At 58.7% G+C, this 22,278-nt stretch overlaps 2 protein-coding genes across 2 annotated transcripts in view; one reads left to right on the forward strand and one right to left on the reverse strand.

The window, feature by feature from the left end:
* CACNA2D4 (calcium voltage-gated channel auxiliary subunit alpha2delta 4) overlaps positions 1–22,278 on the reverse strand; it is a 99,908-nt gene that overhangs the window by 10,660 nt on the left and 66,970 nt on the right. Inside the window, exon 26 of the mRNA XM_047785773.1 lies at positions 21,706–21,786. Within this exon, the coding sequence (XP_047641729.1) occupies positions 21,706–21,786 (81 nt within the window). The remainder of the gene's footprint in view (positions 1–21,705; positions 21,787–22,278) is intronic.
* Positions 10,905–19,027, forward strand: LRTM2 (leucine rich repeats and transmembrane domains 2). Its single transcript, XM_047787900.1, has 4 exons — positions 10,905–11,157; positions 11,586–11,719; positions 13,710–14,300; positions 16,883–19,027. The coding sequence occupies exons 1-4, from the start codon at positions 11,003–11,005 to the stop codon at positions 17,335–17,337; spliced, it is 1,335 nt and encodes a 444-aa protein (XP_047643856.1). The 5' UTR covers positions 10,905–11,002; the 3' UTR covers positions 17,338–19,027.

The raw sequence follows: 22,278 nt of genomic DNA on the forward strand, positions 1-22,278 counted from the left end.
ACTAGTTACACGCGGCTATTGAGCCCTTGAAATGTGGCCAGCGTGACCGAGGACCTGAGCTTAAAATTCAAAACGTATTTTTTTTTTTTTGTCTTTTTAGGGCTGCACCTGTGGCAAATGGAGGTTCCCAGGCTAGGGGTCTAATCGGAGCTCCAGCTGCAGGCCTACGCCAGAGCCACAGCAATGCCAGATCTGAGCTGTGTCTGCGACCTACACCAAAGCTCATGGCAACGCCATATCCCCAACCCACTGGGCGAGGCCAGGGATCAAACCCGAAACCTCATGGTTCCTAGTTGGATTCGTTTCCGCTGTGCCACGACAGTAACTCCTCAAATGGTAATTTTAGGAGTTCCCGCTGTGGTGCAGTGGGTTAAAGGATCCGACATTGCTGCAGCTGCAGGGTAGATTGAAGGTGTGGCTAGGATTTAATCCCTGGTCTGAGAACATCCATACGCTGCAAGTGTGGCCACTAAAAAAAAAAAAAAAAGTGATTTTAATTCACTTAAATGTGAAGAGCTACACATTGGACAGTGCAATTTGGAAGCATCACCTGAGGCCCCAGGTGAGTGGACTTGGAGCCCTACTGAAGCTCTGCGGCTGCTACTGGGGCTGGCCTTCGTGAACAGGTCCTGAGATATGGAAACATCTGAGCTCCTAGGGGCTTCTTTGTTGTTTCAAGGTTGGGGGCGGGGGTGGTGAAGGGAGTGGGCAGGAAGGGGACAGGTAGGCCCTTTTCTGGGTTCATGACAAAAATGACAGACCCAGATGCATCCAACTGCCTGCTGACATACTGCTTGGGTCACCAATAGGCATTTCAGAGTTCACATGTTCAAAACCTAATCCGTTGTGGCGCAGCGGAAATGAATCTGACGAGGAACCATGAGGTTGCGGGTGTGATCCCTGGCCTTGTTCACTGGGTTAAGGATCTGGTGTTGCCATGAGCTATGGTGTAGGTTGCAGATGCGGTTCGGATCTGACCTTGCTGTGGCTGTGGTGTAGGCCGGCATCTGTAGCTCTGATTAGACTCCTAGCCTGGGAACATCCACATGCCACAGGTGCCGCCCTAAAAAAAAAAAAAAAGACCAAAAAAAACCAAACCTAACCCAAACAAAACCTAAAACCTAATCTGGGCTTTTCCTCCCCAAACCCGACCCTCCTTGAAACTTCCCCCCGGGGAACACATCTACCTGGTTGTTGCCATCCTCCGCTTTCCACCCAAGTTCTTCTTCCAAAACCTCATAAATCTTTCATTCTCTCCACCCTCCACTGTGACCCCTGAGACCCCTCGGATTAATGCCGCAGACCTGCAAGCAGACAGGGCTTCACAGAGCCCCAAGAGTGAGCTTACTGTGCTCCCTGGCTCAAAACTGCCCAAGGCCTGCCCATGGCCCTTTGTAATTGGGCCCCACAGGAGCGGGCCCCGCCCCCTCCCAGATTTCAGCCTAAATCCCTTTCTCCCTCACACAGCCCAGGCTGTCCCCACCCCAGGGCATCTGCCCAGCTGCCCTCTCACCTTCGGATCTCAGCTCAAACACCATCAGGACCGGTGTCCTGACCTCCCCAGATACACAGTCCTCCCCTTGGCCTCATCGTCTGTCTTGTCACTGGTTTTAACTTCTAAGCATGACTGATGTACTGGGTCCTCATTCATAGTCCGCTATGCCCCATTAGACTGGGGGCTCACAGCAGGTGGGGGTGGGGTTGAGTTCTGATCCTTAGCACCTAGACGAGCACCTAAGATGCAGCAGGACTCCTTGAATATTTTTTGAGCTAAATGAATAAATGCATGTGAATTCTGTCAAGTTAGCTACTTGGCTGGAAAGCCAATTCTACAAGCCTCTTCTCACCTCCCCGGGGGCAGGGGGGCACCCTCCACAGATGCTGTGGACTAGATCCTGGAGATCTAGCTGGGCTCTGGCGCCCCTGAGGACCCAGGAAGGAACCTGCTAAGAGGCAGGAATTCAGGTGAGCACTAAAAGCAGAAGTTGGTGCGGAATGGGGATGGCAGGGAGCACGGGAACTCATCCGCCACAGAGGAGTACAGGCCTGCTGGCTTGTACGACGTCCAATCATTTTTATTTTTTGTCTTTTAAGGGCCGCATCCGCGGCATATGGAGGTTTCCAGGCTAGGGGTCTAATCGGAGCTACATCTGCTGGCCTATGCCACAGCCACATCGGATCTGAGCCATGTCTGTGACCTACACCACAGCTCACGGCAACGCTGGATCCTTAACCCACTGAGTGAGGCCAGGGATCGAACCTGCAACCCCATGGTTCCCACTCGGATTCATTTCTGCTGCACCACGACGGGAACTCCTATGTCCAATCATTTTAAATTCTTTTGATTCACATCTGCCTCGCAAACCAAATCATGCTTTTCCACCGCAGACACCGTGAGAGCCCAGCCTTCTCCTGAGAGACCTGCCGGGATGACCTTCAGCCCCCTCTTCCTTCGCTCAAGTGGGCCCCAGGCTGCCGCCCTGGCCTCTGGCACCTCCTAGAAGCCTGCCACGTGCAGAATCGGGTACCCCTTGGTGGGCTTGCAGAGGGCAGAAGGCAGCGCATGACGAAGGGCAGCTGAGGCACCAGTCCTTCCAGGCTGCCACTCCCCACCCCGCTCCCCTGCCTGTACTTGGCGGGTCCTTGTGTCAGAGCCCAACCTTGGTCCCCAGGAGCACCTCCAACAGCCTGATGGATGAGGAGCCTCGGCCCCTTCCTCCTCCCCAGCCTGGCCTGTCTCCATCTCTGGGCCACCTCCCGCCTTCCCTCTGGCCTTCTTCCTGCAAAGCAGCTTTTCTTGAAGATCTGCTGGGCTGGCAGACAAAGAGCCTCGATAAGGCCACAGGCGGCAGACGGCTTATCAAGATGCACCTCTTTGCTCTGCATCCCGGCTGTCACCTCTGTGTGGCTTTGTCATCACAGACGGCAAAACAAAACAGCTATGCACACAGAGAAACCCTCCATGTCAGGGCTGGGACTGGGGGTCAGAAATGCTGTCTTGCCCCTTGCTCTCCTATGGACCTGGTCCTTAGAACCCAGCTGCAGCCTGTGCTGACCTGGGTGGAGGGCTTCTAGGTCAGCTCAGGCCCATTCTTTAAGGACAAGCTGGGCAGCCAGTGCTCAGGGACCCCGGAGACCTTTAAGATCCCACCTCCAGATTACAGGGCGGTGGGGCTGGGGCATTAACCGCTAATGGCAGCTCAGCAAGCAGCCTCTGAGACTAGCCTCTGGGCCTTGACATCTGGGCTAGGCTTTCTTCCTGCCCATTCCTTACCCAGCGAGGTGAGGCAGACCCTTTCCCAGAAGACCCCCCACTGTAGGAAAGGGGGTGACCCACTCACAGATAGCTGCCATGCGTCCTGTGATTGGGGTCACAGAAAGTCCAGCCAGGGACTAGCCAGGGAAAGCACACCCAGGAGGTGCATCCTGGTCAAGTGTTTAAGGTGAAGGTCCAGACGCAGGGCAGGACACGGCTCTCCTGCATGGGGGGTGGAGGTGGGAAGTGTGCATAGGGCTGGTGGGTGCCCATGACGGGGGTGGGGTGGGAGGCAGGGAACCCCGCCAGAGATAAAGCTGCTCTTCTTCCTGGGCCCTTAGCTGCCATGTCCCCTGGCAGAGCCAGAGCAGACAGAAAGGTGGGTGTGGGAGCTTCCTGGGTCAAGGGTATTTCTCAGTCTGCCCCCAGGGCTGACCATGGACCCCAGGAAAGCATGTAAAAGGGAAGAGGGGGATGCTGGGCTATTGAGTCTGGCTGTCAGGCAGGTCTTTTTTTTTTTTTTTTGTCTTTTTGCCATTTCTTGGGCTGCTCCTGCAGCATATGGAGGTTCCCAGGCTAGGGGTCGAATCGGACCTGTAGCCACCAGCCTACGCCAGAGCCATAGCAATTCGGGATCTGAGCCGCATCTGCAAGCTATACCAGAGCTCACGGCAACGCCAGATCCTTAATCCACTGAGCAAGGCCAGGGATTGAACCCGCAACCTCATGGTTCCTAGTCGGATTCATTGACCACTGAGCCACGACGGGATCTCCAGGCAGGTTTTAAGAGATGCCAGGAAGGGGAGTTCCTGCTGTGGCATAGCAAAAATTAATCTGACTAATATCCATGAAGATGCAGGTTCAATACCTGGCCTCTTTCAGTCGGGGATCTGGCATTGCCATGAGCTGTGGTGCAGGTTGCCAGTGTGGCTCAGATCCTGCATTGCTATGGCTGTGGCATATGCAGCTGCTATAGCTGCAATTTGAACCCTAGCCTGGGGGGGGGGGAACCCTAGCCCTAAAAAACAAAAAAAAAAAAACAAAAAAAAGATGCCAGGAAGGCCACCTGGGTCCAGCCCCGACAGGCTCATCCCCTGACTTGGTCGCTGGCTTCCTTTCCTTCGGATTACACTTGCCTTCCCCTTGGAATACGGACTTCTCCAACTCCTTTGTCCTGATTGGCTGGTAAAGAAAGAGGCCTCTGAGTTCTTGATACCAGTCTCTCCCCTTCCCTGGCCCCATCTAGCCAGGAGCCTGTGGAAGCCTAGCCTGGGGAGGTGGGGCTGGGATTGCCCCCCAGACCTCTGGTTCACCCCTGCACCAGTAGACAACCTGCCCCACAGGCCTTGGCTAGCCCTTTGCATTTCCCTCCCCCAGCAGCCCTGGTCTGGGGTCACTGAGGCTCAGTAACCTCTGTATGACAGAGTGACACTGGCTTTAAGTGTCCTGGGGCCCCTTCCAGGAGGCCCACTAAGCAGATGAGCCCCCATGTGTCCCTCCAGGCACTCCCTTCCGGAATAAGCCGCCTTCTGACCAAGAGCAGGGTCCAGCTTTCCTTTCCTGCCGGCAGGGTGGGAGCTACTGTCCTACCTCTGAGCAGGATGCAGACTCAGCTTCCAGGGGCTCTGGGCCCTGGGGAAGGGGAGAGGGGGGAGCCAGAGGAGGTGCCAAGCAGCGGGGCAGGGAGAACCTGCGGAGGCGGAGAGGGAAGATGGGGGGCCCGGGAACAGCCCTCCCCCTCGGAGTTTCGCCCTTGAAATGGTAGCGTTTCGAGGGTGAGCGCCTCCGGTATGTATGCGCCCGCCTTCCCGGGTGCGCGCCTGTCGCTGTCATCACGGATGTTCCCCCTGCTGTCACTCCGCTGCTCTCTGCTCCGCACACGCGCTCCCCCGCCCCGCCTGCCCCTTTCGACTACCTCGTCCCTCCCTCTCCTCCTCTGTGTGTTATTGACCCGGCAGCCCCATCCCCTTGGCGGAGGTGGCCGCGGGCGTTCCTCCCGCCGGTGCTTTGCGTGCTGGTCCTGCGGGGGTATCCGGGACTCGGCCGCTGCGTTCTGCTCGGCAGGGCTGTCTGATTTCTCTAGGAATCCTAGGAGGGGCTCGCTGGACGGCTCAGAGTGACTTGATTCAAGGAGCTTGTGGGGGTGAAGAAGGTGAGTGTGTGTGTTTGGTGGGGGCCCGGGGACCGGGTTTGGGGACTGGGCCATATTCCCTGGGCTCCCTGCCTGCAAAGACAGCTGCTGTGGCCTCCTGCCCCCTGGGGAAGGGGCGATTACTGGGGCTGGGGCAAAGCTCAATACCGGACCTCTGGGGTGCAGAAGGGCACAGGCCACTCTGACCTCCTGGTGCTGGGGACAGGAGCTGGGGTTCTGCTGGGGAAGGAGAGGGGGGATGAGGCAGTGCCAGTGCCAGATGACAGGCCTGGTGGCATAGAAACCAGTCCCTGCAGCATGGGGAGCACCAGCCAAGAGCCCTGTGCCTCCTGCACGCCCAGCTCCGCATAGATAGCCCGAGAAACTTGGGTGCCGTGGGAAAGGGGGTGCTGGTGACAGGGCTGGCACAGAGGATGCCTGTGGGTCTGGGTGGCTGGGAGACTGATGTCAGAGGACCTTGGGGTGCCAACGGTTCTCTTTACAGGATGCCCTCAGCATGGAGTGCTGGCCTCTAGAAGGCTGTCCTTGGGCTGGGGCACAGAGAAGCCTCCCCAGCTGGACCCAAGTCCCTGCAGCTCTGGTGGAGCCTCCCTGGGGGGGCGTGGCTGGCAGTGGACCTGGGACAACAGCTTCACAGCCCTTCCTCTCATACTTCATTGAGGCTCCCAGCTCTGCTCCCAGCCAGCCCAGGCCCACTGGGGGTAAGGGAACCAGGCTGGGGCTGAGGCACCCGGGCTGCACACCCCCTCTACCTTGGGGGTGGTGGACTCAGCTTAGGGGCATGTGGGATGCAGCCGGGCACACTGGCTTGGATGTGCAGGCTGGAGCAGGACAATGCAGGACATAGGAGGTCTGACCAGAAGTCCCGACCCCCTTGCTCACTCCCATGGGGCTCTCTGTCCTCTCTTTGATCAGCTCAGTCCACTGGTCGGGAGTGGGTGGTGGGAAGGCTGGCACCTGGCTGTCAGGGCGCGTTGGGCATCTCCTGGTCTGATTCAGATTGACACGGGGCAGCTTAGATAACTGCATGGGCTGGGGGAGGGGGCAGGCTGAGCACGTGGAGATGGGCGGGGGAGTCCAGCCGGAGGGAAACCCGCAGCGGCGTCCCCCCTCCCCATGGGCACAGACTGCCAAGAGAGGGAGACCAGGGAAGCCAGTCGGCGGCAGAAGGAGGGGGGTAGTCTTCTTAAGCAACTGATCTGGTTCCTCTGGGGGCTGCCTGAAAGCTGCAACTGGGGCCAGGATGAGCAAACCCTGCCCCCCGTTTGTTTCCAGGCTCCAAAGCTGAGGGGCGCACGGAGGGGGTTGGTGAGGGTTGGGTGCACGGGGAGTAGAGGGGAGGGGGGGGGGAAGGAGGCCTTTCCCTCCTCCTCCACAGATCAGGCTCCTCTGCCCACCTGTGGGGGGCTGCCCCCCCCGCCCCCCGCAGGCCAGGCACCTGAGGAGTGACTCCAGGGCTCTGCTGTTCCCCTCCCAGAGGGTCTGATTGGGATGCGGAATATCGACAAGGAAACAGGCTGCAGGAAGCGGGGCTGAGAATGGGGCACACGTTTAAAAATGAACCAGGAGGTTTGTCTGTTCCAAGTACAAATATAGAGATTTAAAAAAACCTGTTTCCGTGCTGCCTGGGCAGTGTGTGTTAGGGGGTGACAGGCAGGGAGGAAACGGGAAGGGCCTAGATGGCCAGGCTGGTGGCAGGTGGAACTCAGCCCTGCCCCGCTGCCCAGGTGCCTCTCAAGACCCTGCCCTTGAAGCCCCAAGCACTGGCCCCGTCTTGGCCCTGCCTGTCACTAGCCTGTGACTTTCACCCCTCTGCAGAATTACGGGTTCGGAGGCCTTTGTCCTGAGGAGGGACCCCTGACCAGAGAGGTTCCAGGGGAGGCCGGCATGCTATCCCAGGAGGTGGGAGTCCCAGGTCCAGGCACAGTGGGCATTAATGGCCATGGCTTGGACACTGACTTGGGAGCATAGATATGTCTGAGCAGTATCAGAGGAGCTTGGACACCAGGCCATGTAGGTTTCCTGGAAGTTTCTGGCTGGAGACTGAGCCAACCTTGCCTGGAGGAGGAGTGGGGGGAAGCCCAGAGAGGTCAGGGCACCCCCTAACCCGGGCGTCTGCTGGGGCCAGAGCATGGCAGGTTGCTCCTCCCAGGGCCAGGCGAGAGCTTGGTGGGGAAGTGGCTCCTGCCCCTGCCCCCACCCTCTAGTCTGCATGGGAGGCTGCACCCCCCCACCCAGCTTGGCAGGGACACGTGGGCCCTCCTGCTCCCGCCGCTGCCTGCTGCTCCCTCACCGCCACCCCAGCCCCAGCTTCCCTGGAGCTCACAGCCCACCTCCTCACCTCTGCACACAACCCCAACCAGAGGGCTTTTAGAAGGCACCCGCTGCTCCCCAGGAAGACTTCTGCCTCCCAGGACCCTGCCCACTGCATCTGTGGCATCACCGGGTTTGATAAGAACACCTGTCTCTGGGGGGCTGCAGTGAGACAGGACCAGGAAATGCTGAGTGAATGAATGAAGCTGCATCCCTTTCCCTGCCCCTTCCTTCCTGTACCAGGAAGCCTCTATGTGCAAGCAGATCAGGGCAGAAGAGGCCTGGAGGCCTGAAAGGGCAGCTGAGTTAGTAGCTTTGTCCCCAGGCCATCCAGGCCCGAGGCTGTGTTTTTCCATGGCATGAATCTCCTGGGCCTCAGTTTCCCTATCTGCAAAATGGTGTTAGTAGTACTTCCAACCCCAGAGAGTTGTTAGGGGACGGAGAATCACATGCAGGTGCTTGTGGCCATGGCAATGGCTCCTTGCCAGACAGAACCTTCCTGCAGAAGGTGATGCTGTCAGTGCTGCCTCCCATCCCCTTTGCCCAGGCCCCTGCCATTCCCCGCTGCCTCCCCAGAGGTGCCAGGGTCCGCAAGGAGAGAGGGGACCCAGCCCAGAGCTGCTTACACTTGACCACGTGCATGCATTGCCTGGTGTCTTGTTAAGAGGCAGAGTCCAACCCAGTCGGCCTGGGGTGGGTCTAGGAAGTTCTCTGGTAAGGCTGGTGCTGCAGGTCCATGGACCAGGCTTGAGTAGCAGAGGACTGGAGCACAGAGCCCGTGTTTCTTTCTGGCAGCAGGGTGGCGGGTGGGGGAGTACTTGGCCACCTTTAGCTCCTAAGCCCCACCCTCCCTCCACCCTGATTCTCTGAGCAGAGCCAAGTGAAGGAGGCTGGGGACCCTGTGGGATCTGTTCTTCCTGGGGCTGGGACAGAAGTGCCCATGAAGCTGTGGGTCTTGGAGCCCAGAGATCCCACATATCCCAACTCACTTCTGCTGCTGGTTCTCTACCCTGGGTGGGGACTTCCCTCCTAGACGTGGTAATTTATTCTAGCAGCGGCCAGCACCTGCCATAGCAGCCACACTCCCAGCTTTCTATGTAGGTCACCCCTTTCCTCAAGAGGCTGGTGCTTCTGGGGGTGGAAGGGGGTCCCTTGGTTAGAGGTGGGCTGAAGGGCAGAGGCCTGGGAGCTAGAATGTGCTGGTTCCATATCCCCTCAGGGGCTCTTCCCAGGAGCACAGGTTATGTCTCCCTGGACTGGGGGGCCTTGTTTTTGTCATGTTTCTCCAGAGACTCCTGGGTTGTCAGTGTTCCATCCCCTGCAAATGATGGCTTTGGCATCATTTGAGGCTGGGAGTGGGGTGTCAGGACCTGCATTCAAGGGCACCATCTCCACGGACTGGTACTCACTCTAGGGGTGACACAAAGGCTAGGGATGGGTAGTGGGGTGGGAAAGCGGGGTGGGGGGAGCTCAGGTGGAAACAGGACTCAGGCTCGGAGGAGAGGTTCTCTGCCACCTATCTCCCCAGAGGCAGCTGGAAAGAGCAGGAGGGATGCTGTGTTGCAAGTCCAGCCCCATATGGGTCTGAGTCTGGAAAGGGTCCTGGGTCAGGGGTGGCCTGCTAGGGGCTTCTCTGGACCCTGGTCCTAGGCTGGAGGTCCCCCTGGGCACCTGTCTTCTGGGGGCATTTGGGAACTGCCTGAGTGATGGCATCTGAGAAGTGCTGGAGGACTGCCAGCCTGCTGCATGTGCGCATGCGTGTGAGTGTGCCCGCATGGGCCTGGCTGCACGGCTCCCTGGGGGGGGGGGGGGGTATCTGCACCACGTGTTGTGTTGGGAGCCTGTGTGTGCACGTGGCTTAGTCCCACATACGTGCCTCCCCCCAGGGGCCATTGCTGGGGGACAGTCACCAGGGAGCGGGCCTGACATGCTGGTTGTCTCTGAGACTGGGCTGCCCGATAGCGTGTGGGTGCTGCAAGCTGCTGACCTGGGGTCCTCGCCGGCAGGAGGAACAAGGGAGTGTGGCGAGGGTCGGGGCCCAGGGGCACGGAGAGGGTACATCCTGTCCTCTGCGATGGAGGTCCGGGAGGCCGTGTGAGCGCTTCCCACGGTGACCTCCGTGTGATGGCTGCTGGCCCAGGGCAAGCTCAGGAACAGAGAAACCAACCCAGGTGTGAGGTTTGGGGGCCAGGAAAGAGGCCACTCAGATGTGCTGTAAGCTGCTGACCCCTCCCTGTGGAGGACATTTCCCCACGCCTCTCTGGGGCTCAAGCCCTAGCTCAGAGCATCACTTAGGCTGTCTTTCAAGGTGATGTGTCCCATTCAGCAAGTGTTAGCCATCTTCCCTTGATTAGACTGAGCTTCAGGGAGGACAATGTGTTGTGGTCTCACCTTCAGAGATAAGGAAACTGAGGCCCAGAGAGTATGCATGCTTTGTTTAAGTTGCACAGTGTGGGAGTGGCCAGACAGGGATTTGGAAGCTAAGTCAAGGAGGCGTGGTGGGCCTGGCCCTGGAAAGGTGGCTGGAGAAGACCCCCTGGGTTCCTCTGCCCTTCAGCCCAGGGCCCCTGATCCATCCCAAAGGCGCATGGGACCATGCAGCTCCCCTCACCCCATGTCTGAGCCCAGTGCTACGTCTCTGCAGCCCCTGCAAGGCTGTGAGTGCTCCAGAAGGGGAGGCAAAGCCCATAGCAACAGACAGTCCCCCCCTTCCTGAGCAGGCGCCCTTGCTGGGCACAGCTGAGGCCCGGGGCTGCTGTGCTCTGACCAGCCTGGCAGTGGCAGTGCCTGCCCAGAGGCAGCTCAGCAGCTGTGGGGGAGGAGGCGGGAGAGGCCCCTTTCTGCCAGAGGGAAACCCTGCTGGATGCTGAGATTCCAGGGCGAGTGGAGCCCCCAGCAGCTCCTCCCACCTCCTCAGCGTCTGCTCCGCTCTGCCATTGGCTCCTGGGCTCCCAGAATTAAACCGGCTGTGGGAGGGGGAGCGGGAGGCCGCAGCCAGGAGTCACTGGGACCAATGTGGCAACAGGAAAGGGCTGCTGTACCCTTGGGAGCAGGGGGCAGGCCAGCGCTGTCCTCCCTGCCGGGACTGCAGGTCAGCCCACAGATCCCTTTCCCATCCCTGTGCTGGGCCCTTGGCCCCTCTGCAAGGAAGAGGGACCAGGGGTCAGCCGGTACTATTGGGCTGGGGTTGGGCAGGACACCTGGGGAGGGGAGTGCCCCTGTGTGACCCTGGACCTGCTCAGCCCTGTTCTGCAACCTCATGCTGCCCTGTCTTGCCTCTGATGAGCAGCCCAAGCCTCCAAGCCGACCTGCCACGGAAGACGGAACCGGGAGGGGTCGCCGGGGGCTTCCCTGCAGCAAGAGTGGGGCCTGGGCCTCCCCGCACCCGACAGCTGCCCCGTGTGGGACCTGGACCCTTCCTCCTACTGGGGCCATGGTAAGAGGGCAGTGGGGTGGGGGGGTCTCGCTCTTGGTTCAGCACCTGGGGGCACCTGGCATGTGGGGACAGCTCAGCCATGGAAGCGGCTGCATGCTTCAAAAACAGTTAAGAGAGACAAGAAGCAGCAGACACAAGCTGGGGTGGGGTGGGGACAGGGGACAAGGCTCCTGCATCCCTCAGCCCAGAGCTCAGTGCTGTACCGCCCTTGGGCTCCGGCAGTACCCCTGTCCCTCCACGAATCCTCGCTCATGGAGGGAGGCTGAGTTCCTGGCCTCTCCACCCCCTCGCCCCCCTCCTTCCCCTACCAGGAAATCATAGCCCAGAGGAAAGCAGAGCAGTGTAAAGAGACACCGGCCCCTCCCTGACCCCCAGGGCTGGACAGGCCTGGATGCCTGCTTCTGCTCAGCACTCTCCTTCTCTCTCAGGACTGACCAGGGGACGAGGGGCTCCTCTCTCCCCACAGGTGCAGGGCCTGAGACCCGTGCAGCCATCATGCTGGCCCCAGGCAGCAGCCCTAAGCCAAGGACCAGGCTTGTCCTGCAGTGGAAGCCAATCTCCTGTGAGTGGACTCGGGGGCTGGGCAGGGAGGCAGGGATGATCTGGGACCGGCCCCACCCCCACCCCCCACGGTCCTGCCCGTGGTACCAGGGAAGAGAGCTGAGGTGGGCGGGTCAGGAGCTGGAGGTCTGTCTGTCCCCAGCAGCCCCACCCCGAGCACTGTCTCTCTAGCCCTGCCTTGGCTGTCAGCTGGATGTGCCCGGAGACCCCTCTTATGGCTCAGCTCCCCAACTCTGAGGCAGAGGGAACGAGTGGGCTGTGGGGGCGCCCTGCTGGAAGGGAGCTTAGGGATGGGGTCCAGCCTTCCTGCACATGGGGAAACTGAGGCCGCCTACTTCCCGCAAGGAAACCCTGAGTTGTCTGGGTGAAGGAAGTCCTGAGAATTTTCTGCGTGTGGGGAAAGGACAGGGCTGGCCCAGCGACAGGGCAAGAGGGAAGATGGTCCTGGGATGTCCCCGCTCCCCACTTCTGCCCTGCGATGCCTCCGCCCCACAACACAAGCGGCCTGAATTATTCACTGTCAGTGCTTCTGGTCCCCGAGGAACACAGCTCCCCTTTCAACCTCCTTCTAGAATCATTCAACACCTCGAAGTACAGGGTTATGTTTTGTCACCAGAGCTTGAACACCAGCCTGAATTTCTCAGGGAGCGGGGGGAGGGGAGTGGCCTCGGGTTAGGTTGCTCTTTTTGAGAGGGAGGCTGTGGATGGGTTGAATTTTTTTCTGGGAAAAGTGACGTCTGAGGAATATTGACCTTCAAGTGGCATGGTGTGGCAGGGAATCATATGGGCAGGCAGACAGCTCAGAGGGTAAGAGGTCCAGCAGGTGGCCCCAGGTGGCCATGACTGTGCTCGTTTCCCTCGAGAACAAAGAGGCTCCAGTGTCAGCCTGGCCGGGTGCCTCTCAGGTGTCACAGATCTTCTGGAGGGGGGGGGGGGATGTGGGGGGAACTGTCCCATCCCATTCCCTCAGGCTCTGCCTGCCTTCTAGGACACCAGACACCAGACCCAAGACTGTCCCCTCTAGGCACCTGGTCAGGCAGCTGCTGCCCCTCTGGGTGGAGCCGGGTGGCCAAAGCTGGACTGAACTTGTCCATCACTCCTCAGCTGGGCCTTTCCTCCCTCCCCCTTCCACGGTGATACCCAGGAGGGCAGTTACAGGGGCTGTGTGGTCACTCTTAGTATGTGGAACACGGAATGAGTTGCCTTGAGGGGACTTACTTTCCTAGCACCCCTCACCCTGCTGCCCTTCCTCCTCAGAGGGCCCTGGGCAAATGTGGCCTGCTGTCAGCAGACCCATCCTGCAGGAACTGGGCCCATGCCCCAGTCTAAGGGCAGGATGGCTGTAGAGTGAGGACAGATGTGGGATGTGTCCCTAGCCCATGGTTTGCCTGGAACTGAGCATCTCACTCACATTTCCACGGGGGTCTCTGGGTGGGACCCTGGGTGGGCCAGAGCTCCCATTCTCACACTGAGTCACTGGCCCATCTTGGAGGTGGGATTTGTGCAGACCTGGGGGGTTGTGGGGAGGGTCTGGTACCCCTTTGCACATGCATCCCAGCCCCTCCCATGCATGGCCCTCAGCCCAGTGCATCTCCAGGTTGGGTGGGGGTGGTGGTGGTGGCAAGGAGCAGCCATGATATCTGGAAAGAAAACCCTTCCGGGGCAGCAGCCCTGAGAAAGGAAGGTGCAGGGACCCCCTGACATCCTCAGACCCTCTGTTGTGTCCACAGCTGTGGTGTCGGGGGTGCCCAGGCTCCCAGGGAGATGCTCTGGGCTGAATCCCAGCACCCTGCGTTGTCCCTTCACGAGGAAGGGCTGTGGGTCTGTTAGTTCTTTTATGTGGTCAGGAAACGCTTCTGCTTCTGCACCAGCTGTGGTTGGGCCTATGGAGCTGAGCCCAGGGAGCTGAGCCCAGGGCTGTGCAGTGAGAACCACACAGGAGGGAAAGCAGCGGGGGCACTGACCTGAGTTCCTTCCTCCACCTGCCCCAGGGCTCACCTACTGGATCGCTCTGTGTGCAGCCGAGGCCCTCCCCGCCTGCCCCTTCTCCTGCTCCTGTGATAGCCGCAGCCTGGAGGTGGACTGCAGCGGCTTGGGCCTCACCGTGGTGCCCCCAGACGTGCCGGCCGCCACACGCACCCTCCTGCTCCAGAACAACAGGCTGAGCTCCCTGCCGAGCTGGGCCTTCGCCAACCTGTCCAGTCTGCAGCGGCTGGACCTCTCCAACAACTTCCTGGATCGGCTGCCCCGTGCTGCCTTTGGGGACCTGGCCAACCTAACAGAGCTGCAGCTGCGCAACAACAGCCTCCGGGCCCTGGACCCTGAGTTGCTGCGGCACCTGCCGCGGCTGCGCCACCTCGACCTGTCCCTCAATGGCCTGGCTCGCCTGCCACCTGGCCTCTTCGACGGGCTCCCGGCCCTGCGCTCCCTGTCGCTGCGTGCCAACCGCCTGCAGAGCCTGGACCGGCTGACCTTTGAGCCCCTGGCCAGCCTGCAGCTGCTGCAGGTCGGGGACAACCCCTGGGAGTGTGATTGCCACCTGCGGGACTTCAAGCACTGGCTGGAGTGGTTCTCCTACCGAGGTGAGCTCTGCCTACGGCTTCCTGGGGCGGGTGGGGGAGGAGGGAGCAGTGGGCGGAGGGGCTGGGCTACCCCCTCTCTTCCCAGCCTCCTTTTCAGACTGACTCACTGCAACTTGCTCACTTTTGTAGGTTTCAGGATGGACCTAAAAACACAGTTTAATTTTCCTCTGCCTCTGGGCTTCCCTTGGCACGGCAGCAGGAGGAAGAATAAAAGCACTCTTGCTCTTCTGACTAATGCAGCCATTTCTTAAATACCCACAGTTGTGGGAGGGTGCAAGAGAATTCAAATCCATAAATGAAACCACATTTCATTTTGATGATGATCACAATTCCTCCCAAGAAGTTTTGTTATCAAAGCTTTTACTAAAGGGAGTTCCCATCACGGCACAGCGGAAACGAATCCAACTAGGAACAATGAGGTTGCGGGTTTGATCCCTGGCCTTGCTCAGTGGGTTAAGGATCTGGCATTGCCATGAGCTGTGGTGTGGGTCACAGTAGCTGCTCAGATCTGGCGTTGCTGTGGCTATGGTGTAGGCCGGCAGCAACAGCTCTGATTAGACCCTTAGCCTGGGAACCTCCATGTGCTTCGGGTGCAGCCCTAAAAGGACAAAAGACCAAAAAAAGAAAGCTTTTACTAAGAAGCCAAATGCCTTTGGTTTCACATTGTTAACTCCCTGTGTTAACCTGGGAAAGTTCTATAACGATCTTCGAAATGATTAAGTAAAGTGGACAAGGAGGGCAAAGAAGTAAGCCTACTGGTTAAAAGGGCCGGATCTGGGTTTGCTTTGTGGCTCTGCCACTTACTAGCTGTGTGATCTTGAGGAAGTTGATTAACCTTTCTGTGCTCTGCCCTCATCTGTGAAATGGGGCAAACAGCAATAGCTATCTCAGAGAATCTTTGTGCAGATTAAATAGGTAATGCATGGAAAGTGTCTGGGAGGACTCAGCATAAAGTGAGGCCTCAATAAAACCTACTCATTTATATGCCCACTTGTGGGCAGTAGTCATGATATTAACCAGACTTAATTAGACACAGCTTAGCGCCCAGCACAAAGTTGGCACTCCATGAATGTTTGCTGTACGAATGAAGTGACGTGAGAAGGGTGCTGATGCTATCATCAGTCTTATGCCTTTGTTTCCACAATCTAATTATTTGCATGATATTCTCTTGTGTTAGTGAAAAACATTTTACAAATGATAAATTGCCTTAAAATGTTAGTTGCTATGATAATTTCTCCCATTTTTGTGAGTGGGGAAATAATAATGAATACTTGCAGCGTTTCCAGTGTACAGATATCTTTCCATGTGCATTACTATTTGAACACTTAAAACAGCTGAGATGGCCATTCTTATTTACAGCCAAGAATCTCAAGACTCATCAGTGATGAAATAAGTAATTTGCACATGATGACAAAGCCAGGAGGGCGTCAGCCTCAGGGTTTTGGAGTTGGAAGACAGGGTTGCCCCTGTCAACACCTAGCTCCCACAGGTGCAAAGGCCCTGGACACACGTTCCTGGATGTAAGCCTTGTCACAGGCAGTCGGAGAGCCATGTGGATGTGTCCTCCGGGGGGACGTCCTTGGCCTTCCACACGGTCATCAGTCATCAGGAATTAAGGCCCATGGAAGGAGAATGTATGTTTTTAGGAACTTTTCACTATAGAGTTATTTGCAAACTTGCACTTCTCCAAAAATCTCCAGACCAAACCCAAATCAAAAACCTGGACTGTTTTCCTGAGCACCAGGAAAGATTGTAGTAGCTGGGCTGGGAACTGGTGGGGACCAAGGGGCAGGAGCCCAGGCCCTTTGGCAGGAGTGGGTGCCAGTACCTAGAGGTCAGGAAACTGGGAGAGGCCTGGACTTGACTCTGATCCCAGGGGGTGTCTGGCAGCCCATTTCCCCCTTGTCCCACCTGTGTTCTGTATCCACTGCCCCCCAGGGCATGTCTGGCTTGGCCGTTGTGGTGAGCCTGTGCAGCCTTGGCTGCCCACATGCCCTCACTGGCACTAGCCCCTCCTCTGCCCTCAGGGTCCCCTCCCAGGATGCCTCTGCACTTGCAGGTGCTTGGCTGGGGTGCGGATGGGGCCACAGTTGCTTTTAAGGAGGAAAGTGCTCTCACCAGCCTCTTCTCTCCTTCCTCACTGACTGCTGTCCTTTGTGTGAGGGGGAGGAGCCTGGAGGCATGAGACACCGTGGGAGAAGTGCCAGTGGAGGCTCAGGGCAAGGAGAGGTGGGGACTGCCATCTGGGCCAGGCTCCTGCACCTCCCGCCCTGAGCACCAGGGTGGTTTGACCCTGGGGAGCCTGCAAGGTGGAAATGTTTGTGTGCTTCTCTATGATGGGGATGTGGATGCGGTCCATTTGCACAGGTGAAGGGGTGTGATGCGTGTCCCTCGCCCCTGTGGCACTGGGCTGCATAAATGCTGGTCTCTCCTCCCCTCCCCTCCTCTTTTCTCTAGACACCAGGACAGACGGCATTGCCGACAGAAATTAGACCTTCTGGGCCCTCTGTGCCAGGGTCAGGGGGTAGGGAGTGGTGGTTCTGGATGCCTGGTCAGCCCCGCTTTCTCTCTCCTGGATGCAGGGGGGCGCCTGGACCAGCTGGCCTGCACCCTGCCCAAGGAGCTGAGGGGGAAGGACATGCGTGTGGTCCCCATGGAGATGTTCAACTACTGTTCCCAGCTGGAGGACGAGAACAGCTCAGCTGGGCTGGAGGTCCCCGGGCCGCCCTGCACCAAGGCCAGCCTGGAGCCTGCCAAGCCCAAGCCAGGCCCTGAGCCTGAGCCCGAGCCCAGCACCGCCTGCCCCCAGAAGCAGAGGCCGCGGCCCGTGAGCGTGCGGCGGGCCATCGGCACGGTGATCATCGCGGGGGTGGTTTGTGGCATCGTCTGCATCATGATGGTGGTGGCCGCTGCCTATGGCTGCATCTACGCCTCCCTCATGGCCAAGTACCACAGGGAGCTCAAGAAGCGCCAGCCCCTGATGGGTGACCCTGAAGGCGAGCACGAGGACCAGAAGCAGATCTCCTCTGTGGCCTGAGAGCCCAGCAGGAGGTGGGGGAGAGCCCAGCCCACCTCCGTCTCTGTCCCTTTTCACTCTCTTTCCAGCCTGCCAGCAAATGGGCCAGTGTCTCCGTGAACTCCTAAGTATCTGGAAGCCACCAGTGTGCTGACACTCCTTTCCAGGCCACCAAACCTCCAGACCTCCGGCAGAAAAGACTGTGTGCAAGCAGAGGCTCCTAGGCCAGACCCCTGTGCCTCTTTGCCCAGGGTGTGGTCACAGCCTGGACGCTCCCCCCTCTGGCTTGACCCATCCCGTCTTCATTTGGGGGTGGGGAGGAAGGGGTGTGGGGGCCTGGTAGGTTCTGGGATTCTCTCCTAACTGGGAAGATGTTGGGTCCAGCTTTCAGATGCTGGTACTAATGTGCAGCCAGACTAGCCCTGCCATCTGCACCTGGCAAGGTCAGCCCCGCTTTCTTCCTTGCTGACGCCTCAGTCCCTGCATCACTGGCCACACCGCCCTCGGATCACTGACCACTCTCACAAGCTCAGCGTCTTGCACACAGTCACACGGGGACAGAGATTGTGGGACCCTGGCGGGGGGTGCAGAGCCATGCGTCCCTGGTCGTCTCCAGCCCTCAGACCACACAACCTGCTGCTTGTTTATGCAATCTTCTCCAGCCGATGGGAGAAACCCACACCCGCAACAAAGGATTCCTTTCAGATCCTCTCCAGAGGCCAAGGTAGTGCTGTGGATGAGACTGCCCGTCACCATGGAAACTCGCTCACACCTCTCCTGCGGGGATGTCCAGGGACTCCAGCCCAGAGGCCTTGGCGCTGCAGCGCCTATGGATGGCAGCCTCCCAAGAGCCCACCACAGATCACCGGGCTTGTCCTCAGTGCCACCTAAGCACATCATCACTGCCAGGCCCCGTGGGGACCCCATCACATCCACGCCTGCAGCCTGCAGCCCAAGAGCCGTCGCCCTGCACTTCTCACCCTTCCACATCAGCATCTCTGGGCCCGTGACCTCGGGGGCAAGGACTGAGTCATGATCTGTGATGGACCCACCAACACATCCCACACAGACCACGAGAGCAGGGAAAGGACGCTCATGTTCTGCTCTGACACATCAGTAATGGGGTCCCTTTTTCCCCCAGCATTTCGTCAGCTCAGTCTGCTTTCCCAGAGCCCTCTGTAGCACCTGGACTTGGGCCTGAACCAGAGCATGGGCCAGGGGTCCACCTGCTCTTCACCTGTGACCCACAGCAAAGGGGCAGAGACGGGGGGCAGGGCTGGGAAGGGGGCAGTGCAGGGTGAGGGTCACTCTCTCCTCTACGAGGGCTGCCCCTACTGGTGACTGTGACCCTAGGGAGTCCTGGGTCCCTGGCCTCCCTCTGCAGGACACCAGTGTCCTCTTGGCTGCATCAGGCTGGTTTCTGGCTCTGGGACAAGGGTCTTGGGGGTGGCCTGCGGAGGCTGCCAGAACCCGTCTGAGGCAGGGCAGGGACAGAGATACCAGGTACAAGCTGCCCCACCAGGCTGGCCCAGTCTTCCTTCTTGCAGGTGCTGGCTGACAGCAGATCTGGGGGTTTTCTAAGGGGAGTGGGGAGAAGGCTGGCATTGTCAATGGTGGTATCTTCAGCCTGAGATAGACGATTTTTAAAGGCAAAATTATATTTCTGGTTTGTTGTTTCAGATGACCAATAAAGACTGTATTTTCCTATGTACTTCTTGGTTTCCTTGGGTGGGAGAGGTGTGGGCACCCCTTACACCCAGGCTGGTGCAGAGTCCTCAGCTTCCTAAGGCAGACGGAAACCTTGCCTGGGGCCTGGCCTTGGGGTACCGCTGGGAGGGTGGTGGAAGGTGAGGGCTGGGTTGCGGGGTAGGGGTGGGGAGGGGGTGTCTGGCTGCGTTCAGCCTCGGGCCCAGGTGGTAGCAGAGCACAGAGGCCAGTGCCTGCTCCCAGCTCTGCCTCTGGCAGGGCCGCTCTGTAATCAGAGCAGATGCAGCTGGGTACAAGGCCTACCTTTGTGCAGGGGACCCCATGGCATGATGGGAGGCTCCCTGAGAGCCACACAGGGGATGAGGTCTCACCAGCCTCCAGGAGGTTGCTGGGTTTGCTGATGTGTGCGAGGAGCCTGTTTAACACCTCGAACTTTCCAGACTGATCTAGAGACAAGCTGACAACACTCTGGGTTTACAATACAACCCCTCCTAAGGGCTCAGCAGGCACAGAATAGAATTATGAACCGGAGGGCCGGGGCCAGGGCCAGGAGGGGAGTTGAGCCAGAGGGCAAGGCCTCTGGGTTTTCTTACCTGACTGGCCTCTGGCCGAACGGGCCTGGGCTACCTGGGTCACAGTCTTCAGAGACCAAGACAGAATTCCAGCCCACCCAGGAGCCCTGCCTTGGGCGATGCCCCAGTGAGCCAGGAGCAGACCCCAGGCAGAAGAGAACATCAGGTCCCTGTTCCAGGGGTTCAGCTGGACCCTGGGCCCCTTCCCAGCCTGCCGGGTCTGGATGTATTCTGAGCGCACCATGATCTGAGGGCCACATGCATGCGGGCAGAGCTCCAAGGAGGGAGCAGGAGGCTCCAACCAGCAGGGCCTCCACACATAGGCCTCTGTGCTGGGAAGTGCACCTGTGGGTTATAGCCCCACCACCGCGATGCTTGGTGAGGTTCCCCAACCAAGACCCAGAGAGCATGAAGGACTGAAACTGGACCCTGATTAAAATGGTAGATTCCTAGAAGTTTTGCATAAACTGTTGATAAACACCTGCTTAGAGGTTAAACAGTCCTCCTCTCTCATCTGCCAGGCCCTAAGCTGCCCTTCCACCTCCTTGCCGGCCCCAGGCATAAACATGGACCGTACAGCCCGCACGTCATACAGCACACTCACATGCATGCAGGAGGGAACTGCCAGGGCAGCACCCAAGCTGCCTGTACCTCCCAGCGCTCCAGGCCCAGCTGGCACAGGGTCGCGGAGGCTGAGCCACAGGCCAGGAAGAGGAAATTACAAAAGGACATCGAATAATTGAAATACCAAGGTCTCCAGTGCCTCATCCTTGTCCTGTCACATCCGAGCCCCCCAGAGCATCAGAGCGATTGTCTGCAGTGAGTTAAACCAGAGGCACCAGGACACAGTTTCCATGGCAACCCCTCCTGGCTCTAATTCAGAGCGGAGTTAAAAATGATAGCAAATAATTGGAGGGTGCAGGGGAGTGTAGCCAGCAGCCTGACCTTAAGTGCCTTCTCTTTCCGGGGCTTTCAGGTGTGCGGGAACCGAGAAGGTCACATTGCGGAGGGAGCAGGTCCAGCACAGACTCACCCGGGGCCGCGGAACCGTCTCTAGTGTCTGGGAATAGCAGGCCAGGCCAAGCACAGAAAGGTGACTGGGACGGCGAGAGGCCCTCCCTAGTGCTCAGGACACCAGTGACACACGTGTTTCCGACAACCAGACCAAGGGGTTTCCCTCCTGCCTTCACCCTGTCACGGACGGTGGCCTCGCCTGGGCAGCCTGCCTACCCAGACCTGCTCCTTGCCCTCACGCAGCCTGGGGAAGAAGGTTCAGAGTCCTGCCCACCCCCCCATGGCTGCAGGGTCCCTCCACACACCAGGCACCAAGCCCAGAGCCCCCCATGACCCAGAGCCTGAGGACCACGCAGTTTCTCAGAACACAGCAGGGGCTGAGCTTGGAGGTCCAGGGCGGCTCTACCACATAGGCCTCCAGCTCCGGGACGACTGGGTAGAGATGCCAAGAGGCTTCAAAGTTGGGGCAGCTTGTGGGGTCCACTGGGTGCTCTCATGGCTTTTGTGGCCAGTTGCAAAGCAGGTCATGAACCTGGGCCTTCAGGAGAGAGGCCGTCTGAACTTATATTCCATCCTCATTAACTCTTAGCTGTGGGACTTTGGGCAAATAATGTTTCTGAGTCTCAGTTTCCCCATCTGTAAAATGGATCCAAACTAGATGGGCTTCATTGGGCCCCCTGAGGGCTGGATGGGAACATGTGAGAGAGCAGTAGGTAGGGGCTCAGACTTTAGGGCCTGGGTCAAGAGCCCAGCCCTCCCTTCAGTGGGGCCCCAGCGCCCAAGGCAATGGAGGTGGAAATGCCATGCAGAGGGTGGGAAGGAGTCTGGGGCAGTCTCTGTCCTGTGTGACCTTGAGCAGTCCTCTCAGCCTCTCTTGGTTTCACTTTACTGCATGAATTCTGCTAGATCTAAAGTTTTACAGTTTTACAAAACGGCTCAGAGGCCTCCGTCCCCCTCAGCCCCACATTTCACCTGGGAAAATGCACAGCCAGGGCACTGGCTCCGCAGACCACATGCAGGGGCCTCTTGCACCCCTGTACTTGTTCTTGACACTGACTCACAGTGGCCTGGCCTCTTGGCCTGGGGTGGCTCCTACCTGCAGCGATTGCTGTCCTCTTGTCCACGGTCACGGCAACAGCTGTGCTCACTGTCACTACCTCAGGCTCGCCCGGACTTTCTGGAGGAAACAATTGCCAAATCACTTTCTCAGCCCCCACCAGGGAGCCAGGTAAACCCCAGGCAAGGACATTCCTGAGCAAGCAGGGGCTGTCCGGGAAGGCTGCCTGTCACCATTAACCTCTTGTCTTGCTTCCTAGGTGCTCCTATGTGCCAGAGCCACCCACCTCTCCATGCTGAGCCGAAGCCAGCCAGGCCAGTGTACGGTGGCCCTGGCTGCCTGGACGGTGCAGCATGGTCAGGTCATGACAATGCGGGATTGCTCTACCTCAGGGGGCAGCAAATCTGTCTGCTTGTAGCTGCCTCGCTGGAGCTTGGCACCTGCCTGGGACCCACCCAGAAGGCTTGTATGGCATCAAGTGGCCCCTTTGAACAGCACTCAGGCTGTGATCCAGCACGTGGTGCTGGCCGACCCTGAGTTGTCCTTGATCCATCGCATGAATCAGTGACACCATTATCCCCTTTGGGAAGCCAGACGCTGGGGCCTCACTGG

The sequence above is a fragment of the Phacochoerus africanus genome, chromosome 7 (assembly GCF_016906955.1).
Source record: "Phacochoerus africanus isolate WHEZ1 chromosome 7, ROS_Pafr_v1, whole genome shotgun sequence".
Lineage (NCBI taxonomy): Eukaryota > Metazoa > Chordata > Mammalia > Artiodactyla > Suidae > Phacochoerus > Phacochoerus africanus.

Coding starts and splice junctions, on each gene's coding strand:
- LRTM2 (XM_047787900.1), top strand. CDS start 11,003: ATGAGCAGCCCAAGCCTCCAAGCCGACCTGCCACGGAAGACGGAACCG. Junction 11,158..11,585: donor TTCCTCCTACTGGGGCCATG/GTAAGAGGGCAG, acceptor CTTCTCTCTCAG/GACTGACCAGGGGACGAGGG. Junction 14,301..16,882: donor GGAGTGGTTCTCCTACCGAG/GTGAGCTCTGCC, acceptor TCCTGGATGCAG/GGGGGCGCCTGGACCAGCTG.